The following is a 17356-nucleotide window of genomic DNA, read 5'->3' as shown; positions in this document are numbered from 1 at the left end:
ACTGAAATAAACAGTAAACAACTGGGGAAAAGAAGGATGCCGAATAAAAATGATATGTTTAATTCATTTTAGCTACAATGCGATTATAGGCTTACTGAAGTTTTTTCTTTAACACGGTGCACGGGAGAGTGGCATTTTTAGCAAGTTTTGTTGTCCATAGGTGCCGCAACATAATACCAATTGATTTTTCTTTTGTCTGTCTGGGCTGTAAAACATGGGTGCTATGAAGTTTTGCACATTATATGACTAGAAAAGAAAATTCTGCATGCAACTTTGGTGGCATCTGAATGGCAGCTCAAATTGCCGATAATCAATGCTTTAATACTGGATATGCAGCAATTTAAGTGACAGTGTATCGATAGTGTCTGACGATCAAACCTTTCATAGTTCTGAAGTGCACAAATGGCAATGAACACAAGAAGAGTTCACTAATCACATCTAAAACTTTAGACATCAAAAACACAAAAATGGTGCAAGAGACTAGAGTACGTCTTTCAAGGCTTTCAGGACAAGACACTAGATAAGAATTGATTCATTCTCTGAGAAGAAAAGAAGCAACTGCCTGGAGAAGCAGCAGGCACATACCTGTCGACAGACCATGTTGTACTTGCACTGATGCAGATTAACTTTGCCAGTGGCCAAAGCATCGGAGTTTGAGAGGCTTACATCCGCTGGCAGAGAGCCATTGCTATCAAGTGAGTGGTAGAAGAGCAGGAACACATATCGTCCTGGTGAGGGAGCTTTCAGTTCCAAGGTCATGGTGTGCTCTTCTGTCAAATGTGCCATTGGGCCACTGCGAAGTTCCTGTAAGAAGAGAGGTAGCTTTACTTTTCACTGTATGAGATTTAATATGTACTAACTTTTTAATAACTTTCTTACTCTTTGCTTTCTTAAATTACTTCAAGCCCTCATGTTCTCAATTTTAAAATTGTAAAATTTAATCGATGCAACCCAACAAATTTAGTCCCAGTTTAGGGGCATAGTGCAGTTCAGCTTGCCTGGCTCAAACTTACTAGAGGTCACACACAGATAGCAAATTATGGAACTGCCATTACCATCATCACTGTCATTCTAGCATTAAATGTCATCCAGAACATGCACTGCTGTAGCAAATGACATGTTTTATGTTACAACATCTCTGCTGCCATTCTGCCAGTGCAGCTGATAATAAGAGCAGCAGGAGAAATGTTCTTGCCCGGGAACTTTTCCCACCATATCTACTTCTACCAGTAAAACAAACTGGTATGCACTGAAAATGTTACCTCCACAATGATAAGCTATGAGGGCCAGACAGGTAGCACATGGCACAATCTGTTGTGCTTAATGCGTTAAGAGCTGTCAAAGCTATCAAAAAGTCTGACAACTCACATCCAAGATGTTCTGGTCATCCAGAAGCTTGATGGGGTTCTGTTGTCCGTTGTCTTCAACGTAACCAGCCTGAGCTGCTGAAACAGGCACTGCTCCATCAGGGAGTGCTGGGTAGCGCAGCTGGAGGCATGCCACTTCAGTTGCCTGCCCTCGGAGGCAAGGCTGCTTGACCTTCTCTTGAAGCAGCGTGGCTTCATAGAAGGCTTCTGGCAGAAGCACAATGTAGTCCTGTCCAAAAGAAAGGTTTTCCCATTGTTTTATGTGATGGTAGGGTGCATGATATATTGAAACACCATTATGTACGCCATAACACAAAAACCTAACAGCTAGCCATTCACTGTCGACAATGAGCAGCTCCCTCTCTCTCTTGTCGGCAATGGACTCTCTCTCTCTCTCTCTCTCTCTTCTTTTTCTTTTTTTTTTGAAATATGGTGTAGATACATGTTGCCTGCAATTGACATCATTTCATTTCCTCACCTAGAATGACTTCATCAGACCTGTGTATGTACACAACCATGTAGGAGTGAAACACGAAGCAGGAAAACAAACTGGGAGGCACAGTTCTCTTTCCACATATGCTAGTGTGTGTAAACCTGATGCCATTCATAGGAAGGCATTCAGTCATGGTGCCACAGTGCATTTAGCACCCAAAATAATGCAACAAAATTTTGAGCAATAAAAGCAAGAACTATTTTGCTTTGTTTCTTCTCATTCACATTTCATTGTCGCATGATAGCACAGCACTGTTTTCACACTGTTTGTGACTATGTAGCTCTTCACTGCAATGTGCCCCTAAACTTAGCAAAACTAAGGTAATGTGAGCCAGTTAAAAAGACAAAAAAGATTTACAAATACACAAGAAATTATGAAAATAATTTGATTCGGCTCATATTTTTCATGTCTTGACATGTACCAAAATGTTTGAGGCCAAGTTCTGTTGTACAAAACAAAAGCAACTCATTTATAGAGAATGCACATTCTGTTTCCATTTCTCTTATGAACAGTACAATCAGCATTAAAGGCTCGCAAATTCTTATTTGGAGTTATTCAAGAGTACTTGAATATCTACAGAAAGCTTGCATAGACTCGAGGAATACTCTGTAAACACGTCACCAATGAGCACTGAACACTGAAAAGGTAGGCGACAGATATGGGGGCACACCCAATACATCTCGGAAGATGAGAGTACTGCACTGCGCCAGAAGCATTCTTCCGGACATGCCTGCACAATTCGCGCTGTAAAACCACATATGTCAGTATAATGCAACTGAAGTGAACTGAATTGAATTGATTTTTCATGAACGCTTGAGAGGTGGCATAGATTAAAGGCAATAGCACCTGACAGACATATCTGTACCTGCATACAACAGTGAAGCATGTGCAACCTTCCTACTTTGAAAACTTTTTCTGGTACACACTTCTCTTCTCAAGACTAAAGTAAGGAACAAGACACAAACAGTTACATAGCTAGGTGCACAATCTTGCATGATATAGTACCGAACAGTGCACCAGAACAGCTCCTGATCAGAGAGAGAGAGAGAGGTATTTATTATGATAGAAAAGCTGAGAGGTCAGCCTGAATCAATGTTCTGACCTGCTACTCTGCGTTGGGGGAAGGGGAAAGGGTGTGGAAAGAATAGAGAAGACTTTGATTATGAGGATGAAGATGGTGGTGGGAATCTTGCACACTCCAAGACTCTTCAAAGTCTCTTGTCCCGTCTGCTCTCATACAAAAATTTGTTGAGAGGCTTCAGACTACCAGGCTGATGACGAGGATCAGGCGAAGGTCCCTATAGAATCTTTTCAGTTAATGGTCCAACGGCAAATTTTGACAAGATGTCTGTCCGCGATTTTCTCTGTACATCAAATTGTGGGCAGATGCACAAGAGGTGTTCTATCATCTCAGGAATACCGCATTCCTCACAATTCGGGCTGTCCGCCCGGCCGATGAGATGCACGTAGTACCGCATGAAGGCCACACCTAATCGTAATCTGAGCAGCAAGCTTGCATTGCACCTTTTCATGTTTGGTGGTATCTGTATTTTCATCTCTGGGTCGAGTTCGTGAAGGCGGCGATGACGATGACCTAGCGAGGTCCAATATACTGCAGTATTATCATGCACAAGTCTGTACACTAGGGCATTAGTGTGTGGTCGTGAAAATGGGATGGACACTGGCGTGGCATTAAGATGGGCCATCTTTGCTTCCACGTCAGCGAGCTCATTTCCATGTAAGCCATAGTGTCCCAGAATTCACTGAAACCTTATGCAATGGCCAGGTCTTAGGGCGAACTTGAAGTGCTGGCTTGAAATTGCAAAATATAGTCCAAGTCTGATGAGGCTCCACCGATATATAACGAATTGCCCCCCGAATGGCAACAATCTCTGTGGCCGTTGAGGTAGTTTGGTGGTCGAGATGGAAGCACTTACTGATCTTCATATTCGGTATTACGAGTGCTGCCATTGAAGTGTTTGTTGACACCCGCCCGTAAGTAAAGTATGGAAGCAGCATATTCTTCCGATATATAGGTTAAAGTAAATTGTTTAAATTCACCTGAAGGTATACATCATTTTTTCCTGACTCCAGGAAGGGATAGATTAACCACAGGTCTTGACAAAGTGCGCACTGGTATGGCCGCTAAGGATGCTCTCGTGATGGGAAAGAGATTCTGAGAAAGCGCTGTCTGGAGGTAGAGTGCGAATGGTCGATAGAGGGCGACGTTCATGGCAGGTCAATAGTCAAAGACATACACTTAAAGGTTCGCATGAGAGATAAGCGTCTATAGGAGGTACACGTGCTTCTGCACTCAAACCCTTTGTCGAAGTGCAGCGTGGCAGACAAAGACAGATTCTCAGTGCCTGAGCTTGTAAGCTCACCGGTGTACATAGGCAGGAGGGGCGAATGCTTTTAATAACTGGTAGACTGTATTGTAGGTAGCCTACGAAAAGTGATTCATATAGTTAAAGCAATGACCTCTCTGATGGGCCCCACTTCATGCCTCTATATATTTAAGCATGTGTATGAAGCTGCTTAATTTGGACTGGAGCATCGACACTTGCCTAGACCAGGACAAGGTTCGGTCAATCATCACTCCAAGATATCTGTAGTGCGTTAAGTATGGTATAGCTGCACCGTTAATCGTAATCTGGTAACTGTGCATCGCCTTGTGGGTAAATGCAAGGGCCACACACTTCGCAGATGCCAATTGTAGACCTGGCTGCTGCAAATACTTCGAGGTGACCGAAACTGCATGTTGTAGTGTGCCACGGTGCGGCATTATTCAATTCAGCAAAGCACCAATCAACAGGCACCAAAGGGTCATAGTAATAGGAACCGACGAGCAAGGCGGTTATTGCCGGCCACTCGGGCAAGCGGCCGAAAAGGTTTGAAAGCAGGTTTAGAGATTATTGGCGCGACCGTGACACCCCAACAGCTTTTCTTAGGAACCCCTGTCTATTCTCTGCACCGCGCGTACATTGAGAAGCTTACTAAGAAGGCGAGGGTGCGAATACTCCAAAATATGTGGTGTGTCTGAGCAAGTCTGTGTCCATGACGTGCTGACAGTGTATGTGGTGTCTCTGTGCAATCCTGTGTCCACGAATTGCTGCCAGTGTATGTGTGCCGACAGCGCTGTATGGCCAGCTGCCGTAGTTTCTCCCATGTTTATGAACGGACACTGGAGGCCCGGCACGGACTCAAGGGTGTGTGTATGTGGTGCAATATGAGTGCGCAAACTCTATCAGCAGGGGGAAGCATCTGTTCCCTCGTCCCTAATTAAAAGGGGCGCGGCCAAGACCTTAGAAGCCAGTATGCAATCGGGTGAACTTGATTGGATCGTCACCAATATCTGCCGTCCTCCAACCCAGGGCACTAGGGAAAGGAGAAGTTATTTAAGCACAGCTTTTAGACCGAGCTAGCCAGTCTAGAGACTAGAGTCTAGAAGCTGAGCCTACAATCTGCTGGGAAGCATCAAGGAGCTAGTGCCGTTCGGTATCGCCTGGGCCGCCTAGCCGTGTCTGAACTGCGAGTTACTAGTCGGCGTAAGAGAAAACAAACCAACGTCTGCAACGCAGCACATGGTAGTTCTCCTCAAGTCAGCTCAACCTGCTGGAGGAAAGACGTAAGACCTGGACTCCCGGGAAACCCAGCCCAGCAATTGCATCCACCACAACGAGATCGGCTTGCCAGCGTTCTTCGGGAAAGCTCTGCCGTCGACTCCACACTTTATGGACTTGCTGCAGCTGCCCGGCTATGCATATGCCATCATTTGTTTTCTTTTGAACTCTGTTTAGTTGACCACTGTTAAGTGTGTTTGGTGTAGTGTTAATTTCTGTGTCTACTGTTAACTGTTTGTTGTATTTCTTTTGTATTCATCATTGATCTAGATTAAGTGCATGTGTGTCAGTGTCCTTGTGTGTGTTTTTTTGGTGCTTCTTTTATTCTTTGTGTCATTGTCAGTCGATAAACTTTTTTTTTTTTCTGTCTTTCTCCCGACTCTGACTCCTTCACTGTGTTTGCTTGAGTACAGAACGACCAACCGGCTTGGGTACCCCGTTGACGATTTTGTGCCAATGGCGAACGGGTGAAAAAGCCGTGACACAGTGTTGCACGAAGTTGTGGCCGCGAAACACCAGAATCCCATATGCAGATATCGTCACCGTATAGGCTCATGGCTGCAGTCTTTGGCACTATATCAGCGAGTCCAGTAAGGGTTATATTGAACAGCGTAGGGCTGAGTATGCCTCCTTGAAGAACGCTACGGCTGATTTGATGACGACTGGTCTCTCCGTCTGTCGTCGTCATAAATATGGACCGGCCTGTAAGGTTGTTCATTAACCAGTGAAACAGTCTACCTCCAATTCCGAGCTACTCAAGTGCGTCAAGAATGGCGTCATGCAACATATTGTCATATGCACCTGTAATGTCGCTCCTGACAAGTGTCGACGCTTCTTATCCTGTTCAACGGTTGACACCAAGTCAATCACGCTTGTCAATGGAGGATCTTTCTTTGCGAAAACCTGTCATAATGTTTGGGTAAAGGTTGTTCGAGAAACCCCTCTAGCCTCGTCAGCACCATTCTCTCCATGATCTTGCCCACACAGCTTGCCAGGGCAATAGGTCTGTAGGAAGATATCGCATGAGGTGTCTTGCCAGGCTTCAGAAGCGCTAGAATACAACTGGTTTTCGATTTCTCTGGCACAGTGCCCGAGCTCCACAATGCATTGAAGAGGGAGAGGAGAACAGTGCATGCATCTTCCCCCAGGGAAACACAGTGCAGCGTATGTGATGCCATCTGGTCCAGCCACTGATGATCTTCAAGATGAAGCCAGTGCAGCATCTAGTTCTTGCATTGCCAACATGATGTCAAGACGGTCATATGTGGATGGTGGGGCTTGTCAGTCAATTGTTGTATGTGGACCAGAAGCTACAGCCACAATAATTTTGCAGTAGTCCTCTGCAACCTCTGCCTCGCTTCTACATTGTACCACTGCCAGAGCACGGGAGGATCCTTGATCCTCCCGGGCTCTGGCAGTGGGGGGGGGAATCGTAAGCTGCGCATTACCTGTCATATTTTACAAAGTGGTTTGTGAGGATCAAGGGAAGTACAAAATCCTCTCCAGCGCTTGGTGCCCAGTTTGTCAAGGTGCCGACAGACATGTCGTTGAGCTCGGTGACAGATAGTACGGTCTGAGGTAGATTTCGTTCTTCGGTATTTTCTCTCGGCACGGCGACGCACAGCTCGTAGTTTTTCATATTCAATGTTGATGGAGCTTCTAGGTACCGATATATGTATCAATTTTGTCGTGTCATGAATAGCTGCGGTAATAACACATTCTAGATCAGGCAGCGAAGACTGGTCTGAGCAAGAATTGTCCACCAATGCTTGATAATCTTGGCGGTTAGTACAACGAATACGAGGTGGAGTAGCTTGAAGGAACCACTGAAGTTGTACATATGTAGGTATGTGGTCGCTACCATGAGTCTCCAGATCTGTGCACCAGGTTGTTGAGGGTAGAAGGCTCCTGGACACAAATGCAAGATCTAAGGAGCTGCTATATGTCATGCCTCGGGAGAAATGTAGGGGAATTGCCATTAATGGTTGCAACCTTCGTTATGCATGAAGTTTGCCAATTCTTCACCCCATCCATTCATCGTAACACTGCCCCATAATGGGTGGTGGGCGTTAAAGTCTCCGATGATTATATGTGGTCCAGGGCACACTTGGACAACAGAACTTGGGTGTAGGCGATAAAATCTCTTCTTCGGCAGTATGTAGCCTCCAATGATAGAAAACATGCAATGCTTAAGTCTTATTGTCACACAGATGTATTCATTAGAAGCATGTTCCGTTACCATATGTCGGGCCTACGCCATATCACGATGTATGCACAACGGAACTTTGCTTCTGTAAATGTCTTTCCGTGACCAAAGTTGCAAATGTCCTGATAGTCGGAAGGGAGATGGAATGTTGGACTTGCAAACAATCACAAAAGGGAACTGATCGTTGAATATGCGCTTTCTAGCCTACGCACACCATCAGCACTGGCTGCGTTACAAATTGTGGATGCCCTAGAGCTGCCTCTCGCAGCTTTACGGTAGCATCTCAATATGGCGCTATCAGCAAGGACTTGTTCTTTTGAAGAGTGCATGCGTCAATCTGTTGTGCAGTGAAACAAGTGTAGTCTGCATGGATGCCTTTCAGATTTTCGACAGCTCCTGATCAAGTCACTGAGTTCATATATGTTGCAAACTTGGGAACAAGTGCTCTAAAGCTCATGGTTTCTAAACGTTTCAACACCATCATTGTTTCATTCCAGCCATACAGCCATAAACAAATTCATGTAGCCTAAGCTGCAAGCTCTCAATGACAAGTATGTCAACAAGAAAGTGATTAACAGTGGTAGAACCAAGAATTTCACTGGAGCCAACATTTCAACAAGAACAAGAGGACGAGGACAAGTCCCCTTGTCAAAATGTTGGTTCCAGTGACATTCCTTGTTCTACCAGTGTTCATCACTTCAAGCCTCCATCCTGCCATGAACTTCTCTCTTGTTTTGGAACAACATAGGGAGGCAGAAGCAAAAAGCATAAGAGCAAGAAGCTTGCCCAACTTGCTCATAACCAGTGCTCAGGCATGTCAATGTAGCTCAAATATGAAGGAAGCAGAAGAGACGAGGCAATGACTTAGTAAGAAAAGTGAACATGCTTCATGAAAAGGAACATGCGCAGCAACGAGTAATTTACAGATATGTCAACATACCATGAACACCGGCTTTTGTGCCTTGATGGACAGGGTCCAGCGGCCAGGGTTGAGTACAAACGGCAGTGCAGTTACACCATCAGGGCCAACGACAGCCTGGAAGTGCGGCTCCTTGCTGGGTGGCAGGATGAGAATCTCACTCTGCTTGGTCTCTGCAGATGCCGCAGAAACAAGAGAGGACAAGCAAGTTTGTGTGGAAATCATCAACGACAATTCATACGATCATGGTGCCAATGACAAGTAGTAGTGAGCTAGAAGTAGCCAACAACCATGGTTGATATCATTGTCTGGTGTCTGTCTGTCCAAACTACTTTCTTAATATGCTCAGATTTTCTTTCAGCCTGGGGAGTTGAGGTTTTTCCAAGTACAGGCAGGGAGCTATGCTTAAATTATCTGGATACTTACTGAAGGTTTCTGTTCACAGTAACTGAATTAAGGGAATTCAACTGTCGCTGCAGTCCAATTGATTTTTTTTTAATCCTATAAGGAACACGCTCCAGAAACTGTACTGCAAAATGATCATTGACAAATTACACACAACTGTGCACCACTGCACTTACCTCCATAAAAGTCAGGAGTGAAGGTGATATTGGAGTACATATTGTCACCATTGAGGCTGACATAACGTGCAATGACCTGGTACAGTCCTGGCTTCTGGATGTGTAGATCAAGCAGGATCTCTTTCTGAAAAGAGAAGCAATGCAGCTGACAACAGGCACCCGATAATAATATCTGCAAGCATTCTGCTGCAGTGTGTTTCAGCTCTGCAGAAGGCATGTGTATTCCACTTGTTAATTTGGAAAAGTTTTTTCCTTTCTTGTCTTCTAGAAAGGCAAGATTGTTTGATTGACTAGATGAGAAATGAGGCATTTTACTGACAGAGTCAAATTAGATTTTGCCATACCACTGTGTGACTACAACCAAACAAATCTACATTTTGATTCGTGGAACATAAAAATTTCCTCCAAATAAGCTAGTCGTAATTGCCACAAGACAGCTTGTTCTGTTATCGTGCTAAGAAAAAATTAACGGCATCTTTTATTTCACCTGCCTGCGCTCCAAGTGAAAATTATGCACACTAATTTTAATATATTATTGTCAATAATCTCTCAAGAAGATACTTCCAAAAAGAAAGACAGTCGCAACTTGCTTCGCAATAGGTAACAAGAGGAACTTGTGAAACAATCTTTGGATGCATTTAGAAGATATTCCACTTGGGAGAAGCTAGAATCATTTGTCATGCACATGGGAAAGAACAGAAATGGCAGCCATGTAGTAAACACCATGGCACATGGTATTTGGCATGTGACACACAGAATTTTTATTCTTTGCCACGTATAGTTTATCCTGTGACCCGTGTGTCATAAGCCAGCTGGTGCACTCATTACACTTGTGGGGATGCGAGACTCTCGCGCGTCCCCTGATATGTTTTTCCCGCATGGCGCGTCTCCTGTAATCCGGCTTCGCCGCGTGGCCTGCGTGATGCCCGCGGCGGTCGATGTGGTTGGGGAGCAGTGCGAGAGATGGCGCGAGTGTTGCGTTGCTAACGCCGCCTCACGGCAGGGTTACTTGGGGGCACAGGGGAGGGCGGGCGGTCAGGCCCCGCACACTCTCAAGTTCAACAAATGGCCACAGAGGGCGAAAAATCAATCGAGGCGCGTTTCAGCGTAAGTGCGCAAGTGAAGCTACTGTAATTTGGTCGAATACTTTAATTTGTGCTTTCTCTGCTAGGGGCGCTGAACATGCTGAATTTTTTAATTTACACAAATCATTGACATGAACAATCGAGGTGTCTAAAGATGTTTTTTTACCTCAGGCAAATAGGCAGTTGATTTTTTTTAAATTTGATTGTTGAAGCTGCTTTTTAGTCATAGCGTCAAGGTTTTTGTACTTGATTAACCATCGACAGTCGACAGCCTATTGGTATCGATGTGTTTCCTGGCCGTTGGCGTTCGAATACTACGGTGGTAAAACATTTTCGAAAGCATGCTGGTTTCGTCTGCGAGTCATTACACAGACTTGCTGTAAAGAGGTCTACTCTTGGCAAAAAATAGCGCCTCATTTTGTTTAGGCATTGATTATCATAATGAATGCGGCGGAGGTTGACGGAATACGCTTGAAGGTACGTTTTTATGCCGTTGATCTCCATAACACCGTAAGTACGCAAACCGATGTCACAGAACACCCGATGCATCATTGTGTGTTCTCCGTCATCGCTTGCTTGCTGTACGCCTACTAATTCTTCACTTCTTCTTCAAGTGTTGCATCCTCCTTTTGTCCTTGTTCTCTTGTACTTCACTTACAGTATGTCGTTCCGTCAGCTGTAATGCGCATTTGCAAAACCAATACGTTTGATAAGACGCAGTGGTTATCATAATTTCACTACACATGTATTAAGCTGGCACATATGGTTCAGATACAGATACCTGTATGCGGACTTGCACGACGTTGATGCGGAGATTAGGATAATTATGACACCCATAAGGAAGAGGCAGCTGATGGCCGTAAGCTGTTGCGTTCTTTCCGCCAAATTACCCGGCCTGGTAGTGCTCTGAAGATGCTGTATAAAAGTGACACACGGTGACAGGGAAATTATTATGTTTAGCAGCCGACTGTACGTTTTGTAGCTTAGGTCTTCTTTCTTGTGCGTTTGTGCTACCCTTATTAATGAGCCATTTCTTGACTACGTTCTTGACGATGTAACCGCATTTGTGTGGATCCGTAGACGTGTGCTTTTTGTTGTACTTGTAAAATGCAAATAAAATATTTTCAAGCTTACTCAATCTTTGGTGTGTGCGTTTATTCCAGTCGAGGCCATCGTGCCACCTGGAAACCGTACTCTGTCAGTAGCCCTACACGAAATGCAACAGCTGGAGCACGGCGGCACAACTCGGGGTAACGGCGGCGTAATAAACGAAAAACCGCTCGGGATGCAATTAAAAGTCAGTTCAGAGTGTGCCTTAACTCGATATGACTCAGCGCTACATATATTCTGCTGCGCCTTGATCGTGCTCCCGCCAGTTTGGTTGCTGTGTGGCAAACGTAGCGCCTACATACATATGTAGGCGCTACGTTTGCCACACAGCAACCTAACTGGCGGGAGCACGATCGATGCGCAGCAGCCAGAACCCAGTAGGTACAGCGACCATACTGTGCAAAACCCCGTTTCCGTTTCCTGTTGTACAGCGCCACCTGTGGTCACATACTTTAGTTCACGACGCCACCACTACGCTTATTTCCGTAGCACTGTGGAAGGTACAGTTTCCCTTCTCTAAGTTTGTATAGGTGTTCTGTGGCGGTCGCTTCCTCGGCGGGTCGGCGAACAGCGTGGACATGCCGCGCGCCGCCGACCCATGCTTCTGCGAGACTGCCTCGCGTGGCCGCCTTGGAATGCGCCACCATTCGCGTGACAGTACGCGCGAACGACCAGGCGTTGGGATCCAGCATGGGGCGAACATATTTGCTCGTTTTCCGGTCGCGGTGAGTCGGACTTCTAGACTTGTCGTGCGCCCATCGGCATGTTTTGTGGATAGCAACTCGGCTAGCAGGCATTGATCTATGAAAGGTGCAATAAATGCCCTTGCGATTGTTTGCACTACTGTGTGGTCGTTCCTTTGTCCCAAGAGTACGGGTGTGAGAGACCCCGCATCTGGCGCCCAACATGGGCCTCTTGGGGCATCGGACGATAGTTTTAACAGTTTTGCTTCGTTCGAGACCTTTGTTTGAACTGAAGCGTAGGCCTAGCATGAATTTTGATCGCTAGCATTGGCGGCGTGCTTTCTTGAGAGAGGCGACGGTGGCTGTAGTGTGCTTGAACTTGTCAACATGTAAGCCTTTTCGCAAGTTTTTTTTTTTTTTTAATGACATTCGTCTGTACGAGAGCCCCGTGGTCTGCATCCTGGGAGAGCGAGCCTTAGCGCCCGCGGAGCATTGCCAAGCCTGAAGCGAGTGAGTACGGAAGCCTCGTGTGTGGTGCGAATTTCTTATGTAAATAGCTTCTTCTATCTCTTTGACTCGGATGAAGTCGCGGCTCTGGGAGCCGGGTGGCCGCGGGCCACGGGTGCCACTACGGGCTGACTGGTATTGCGGCCTGGCACCGGGCGCTCCGACACCATCTGGGACGATGGGCGCCGTCAACTCGGATGCTGTGTGCACCGAGCGGAGTAGGACCACCTCACAGAGCTGACGTCTCCTCGCGGCTGCCTGTTTTGCACTCAGTATGGGTGATGTTTTTGGATGCCGGTTGTTGTCAGGGTAGCGACGCCTTAGGCCTAAGGCTTTACGAAGCTGCCTGTCGCACGTGGAGAGACACAACCTGGTGGACCGTGGCGTTGAGGTGTTGCAATTTGCTTCCCTCATTCTATTTAGCCTCGCACAAACTGAAATTACTCGTTCGACTCAAGGAAGCGAGCTTCGTTCACATGAACTTAGCATCTGAGTAGCTGCCGATATTTTGCTAGCCGAGTTGAACATCGTACCACGTGGGCGATGCGCATGCATAATTCCTCTCCCCTGCACTACTTTAGTGTTTGCCGAGTGTGTTGAATGTGCGCAGCGTGATTGGAGTCACCCCTGGCTTGCTGTCACCTGCACATCGTCTGCGCTGCTGCCCCGGACTACGATCGAGTCACCCCGGGCGATGGTGATGCTGTGGTCAGTTCGGCGCAGCGACTTCGGCGGCCTCCTGTATCCAGCTCACAACCCTTGGCGGCGGACAAAAGAGCCGGCGGTCACCGACAGCTACTGCGGCTCTCGCCAGCAGGGCGCGTCGGCGCGAGCGACGCTTGCTCGTTCCGACTACTGCGTCGTCGTTTCCGGAGTCCTGGCCTGGAATCGTGCCGCCGAGTCTGCAAAGCTGCCGCTGTGACCGGCGGACGCCAGCGGTGCACCCAAGGACAATGTCGGCTCGCATGCTATGGACAGCGTGGATATTTCCTCGGCGCGGCCACTGTTTAATGTTCTACCTTGTTCGCGAAGCACAGTTTGACGTTAGACCGTGTCACATGTCTCGCCGGAATATGTGGTGATATAAGGTTGGGGGGATGTGGGGATGCGCGACTCTCGCGCGTCCCCTGATATGTTTTTCCCGCATGGCGCGTCTTCTGTAATCCGGCTTCCCCGCGTGGCCTGCGTGATGCCCGCGACGGTCGATGTGGTTGGGGCGCAGTGCGAGAGGTGGCGCGAGTGTTGCGTTGCTAACGCCGCCTCACGGCAGGGTTACTTGGGGGCGCAGGGGAGGACGGGCGGTCGCTTCCCCGGCGGGTCGGCGAACAGCGTGGACATGCCGCGCGCCGCCGACCCATGCTTCTGCGAGACCGCCTCGCGTGGCCGCCTTGGAATGCGCCACCATTCGCGTGACAGTGCGCGCGAACGACCAGGCGTTGGGATCCAGCATGGGGCGAACATATTTGGTCGTTTTCCGGTCGCGGTGAGTCGGACTTCTAGACTTGTCGCGCGCCCATCGGCATGTTTTGTGGATAGCAACTCGGCTAGCAGGCATTGATCTATGAAAGGTACAATACATGCCCTTGCGATTGTTTGCACTACTGTGTGGTCGTTCCTTTGTCCCAAGAGCATGGGAGGAGAGATCCCACACACTTTATTGTACTTTTTAACACCATGTCTACTGACATAGTACAATGAAAACTTCAAGTCACCTGGATATTACCTCACCTGGATGTTAGAGAAGATGGCATAGCCTCGCCATGAGAATCCTGGGAAGAGCGCCTCGTCAAAGTCGAAGCGAGCATTGACCCCGCTTGGTGTGTGACCATCTTCAACCTCATACTTGTGCTGGTGCAATGTGGGGAAGTAGTGCGCCTGCAAAGGCTCTGAGCAACGACGCCCGGTAATCCGTGGACGACAAGGACACTGTCCGTTCCGCTGATCACATGTGCTGCCTACTGATCCACCCACATCACAGCCACAGTCTGAAAAGCATGCATGCAAACAGTGAAGCCACTGCTCAACTAACTGCCAGTGCAAGGCTACTCATCAAGGTGTTTTCAACAGCGCCACAGCCAGTTTGCTTAGCTGAGTCAAAACCTGATTCTCACATAAAAAAGGCACAATGATAACAAGCAAGAAGCCGTACTACTCATCAGTACACTATCTGTAACCTGCGACTATGATTCAAACTGTGCCATGGATTGTTTACCAAGGCACATATATCAGGCTCGAACACTCTATTTGCAAAACCTAGTTTGGTATCAAAATAATGAACTCTGGCATTCTACTCTCAATGATTTAGTGCCATTTGCATTGTTTTCTATATCTGTCGGTGGAACATACCAGCAAAATTTGATTAATTTACTTCAAGCGCAATTTTGTTGCACCACTGTCTGTTGTGTATTGCATGTAGACACGATTGCAGCTGTGTCTAGCAGAACCAAGAATGGGATTGGAAACCCCGATTATATAATGCCACCCTAGCCCACCTGCTGGCCACAGGAGTGGGAATAAAAGCAGCAGCAGGTTTTTTTCTGTGTTGCAATAAGGCATTATTGCGATGCTGTGAATGCATTTCTCAATCCATGCTATTTAACACTGTCCACTGTATAAAATAAAACATTAAATTAAACTCACAGCGTAAAGAAAATGCTCATGCGTATATAAGCAAGCATGCTTATTTTTTCCTCTGACCATGATGACACACATTTGTATGCTGTGACCTTAGGCATGCACACAGTAGGGGCAGGGGGAGGGTAACTGCCCCCCTCTGGGCTGGTGAAAAGGAGTGCAAATGAACTACTAGCAAAATTTGTGAAGTAAGCTGCCCTACAAAATTTTTTTTTCCAACCAACACACTGGTTACTTGACTACCTTTCCGCTACAGGTGTGGTGCACCTGGCGGAAAGCGCCAAGAGCTTGTAGCTACGGTTAACTTCAATGCACCTTATTGTATTTTTTTTTAATTCTGGGGAAGGCGCTTGTGCCACGGCACCAACAGATGGTCTGTGGTGGTTATGGATTTAGCGGGTTTGTTTGACAACAGCCGTAGCGTCAAGACAAGGTGATGATGCTCACACTTTATCATTGCCTTTGACCACATGCGACAGGACCTGAACTGAACCCTTCACTACTATCATTTATGTAGCAGACGTCCCTCCACCTACTGCTTATTACCTTTGCACTTGACAATAAGCATTATTTGAGTGTATGCCACTTGTTTTGCCTTCTTTGCCCAAACCTCCATAATTGCAATTTGTTTTCACTACAGGTTGTGGATGTGTTGTACGGCGACTGAGTGTGACTAAAACCGAGCTTGCCTTTCGCTTTAGCCACAGGTACAGCGTACCCCATAAGTTATGCGTGCACTGTTTGTGTAAAATATCATTATATGCGGCAGAATTTTACTTCAAGTCACTCCACATCAAAACATACTACTGTGCTCGCACTATTACAGACGAGTATATTATTCATGAATGCCATCCTTGCACAGAAATAGTGACACATGGAGCAACCCTCAAGGTCTCCTGCAAAAGGCAGCTGTAATGTTTCCTTATGAGCAATGATGGTACAAGACAATACAAAGTGCTAACCTACCTTGGCATCCTAGTAGGTTGTCCTCCCGCAGCATAAAAGTGCCATCCAGGCAAGTTGTGCACTGTCGCTGTCCTACATTGGGCTTGCACAGGCACTGACCACTCTGTCCATCACATACTCCAAGGCCACCGACAGTGCCAGGAATGTGACACTCGCACTCTGCAACAAAACATCAGTGCTCTCAACAGCACTTCTGGCCTCCACTCTTTAGAAGCTATTGTTGATTGCTCGTATAAAAGACACAGGATTTCAAAGAGACACGTTTATTGAGATTATGCCGCCATAAGCGTCTTGCTTCGGGGGTGCGAGGCCTAGTCTGCTTGATGAGAGGCCTGGGAGCGGGTCGTTGAGGAGGGATTGTGCCACAGTGTGGTGGTGCCATCTAGAGGTTGCTCATGTAACATCCTCCTGTGGTTGAAATTTGGTGTTATAGACTATGAAGTCAATGAACCTCTTTGGCAGAGTGGCGACCCACCTTGGACGCACTGGAGTTGATGCTGGGTCTGCCTGCCGTTGCAACTTGCACATTCTCGTAAGCGGTGTTGTCACCTTAGTTGCTTGCTCCATGCAGTCTCTGGCCTCGGGTGGTTCGGGTGTTTCAGGCTGTTGACTGCGGCTGTTGACTGTGGACTAGTGGGTGCATTACCACAAAGGCACAGTTGAAGAACTTCCTAAATGTGCACTCTCTTGTGTCTTAGAGTGCTGTCGCCTACTTGCACCTTGTATGATCGAATACCACACTGTTTCATCAGAGTACTTCTTGATCATGTTCTATCAGCACGGGCAGAGACTGTGACATTTTGTCATTTCCTCAACGAGTGTATATCTTTGCATGCTTGTCATGGTGCAGTGTCATGGCACATTTCTGAAAATCCAAGAGAGACTTTGCATTTATAACCTTTGGTTCCAGCAATGCGGCTGTCGCGGGAAAAAAGTGTTCGCATTCTTCCACCAATGAGGAGTTGCACAGGACTGGCATTGATATGTTGCTGGGGAGTGTTGTTGTGGTTGAGAAGTGCAAGTTGCATGTCACTGTCACTCTCCTCAGCCTTCTTGAGAAGCATTTTGACAGTCTTCACTGCTGATTCAGCCATGCCGTTTGATCTTGGGTATCCTGCACTTGATGTCGAGTGTTCAAAGTTCCGCTCTGTGGTAAAGTTACTGAAAGCTTCACAGGAAAAC

The 17356-nt window shown here is 46.9% G+C and overlaps 1 protein-coding gene across 2 annotated transcripts in view; it reads right to left on the bottom strand.

The window, feature by feature from the left end:
• The window catches only part of LanA (laminin subunit alpha), a 139232-nt gene that overhangs the window by 80244 nt on the left and 41632 nt on the right, over positions 1-17356 (bottom strand). For both annotated transcript variants that reach the window (XM_075669831.1, XM_075669832.1), the window contains 6 exons: positions 16175-16333; positions 14303-14559; positions 9190-9313; positions 8630-8781; positions 1369-1596; positions 586-804 (listed from right to left, as the gene is read on the bottom strand). In XM_075669831.1, coding sequence (XP_075525946.1) covers positions 586-804; positions 1369-1596; positions 8630-8781; positions 9190-9313; positions 14303-14559; positions 16175-16333 — 1139 coding nt within the window. The remainder of the gene's footprint in view (positions 1-585; positions 805-1368; positions 1597-8629; positions 8782-9189; positions 9314-14302; positions 14560-16174; positions 16334-17356) is intronic.

The sequence above is a fragment of the Dermacentor variabilis genome, chromosome 9 (genome assembly GCF_050947875.1).
Source record: "Dermacentor variabilis isolate Ectoservices chromosome 9, ASM5094787v1, whole genome shotgun sequence".
Taxonomy (NCBI): domain Eukaryota; kingdom Metazoa; phylum Arthropoda; class Arachnida; order Ixodida; family Ixodidae; genus Dermacentor; species Dermacentor variabilis.
The sequence above is the reverse complement of the archived record's forward strand: the minus strand, read 5'-3'. Positions and strand labels throughout refer to the sequence as shown.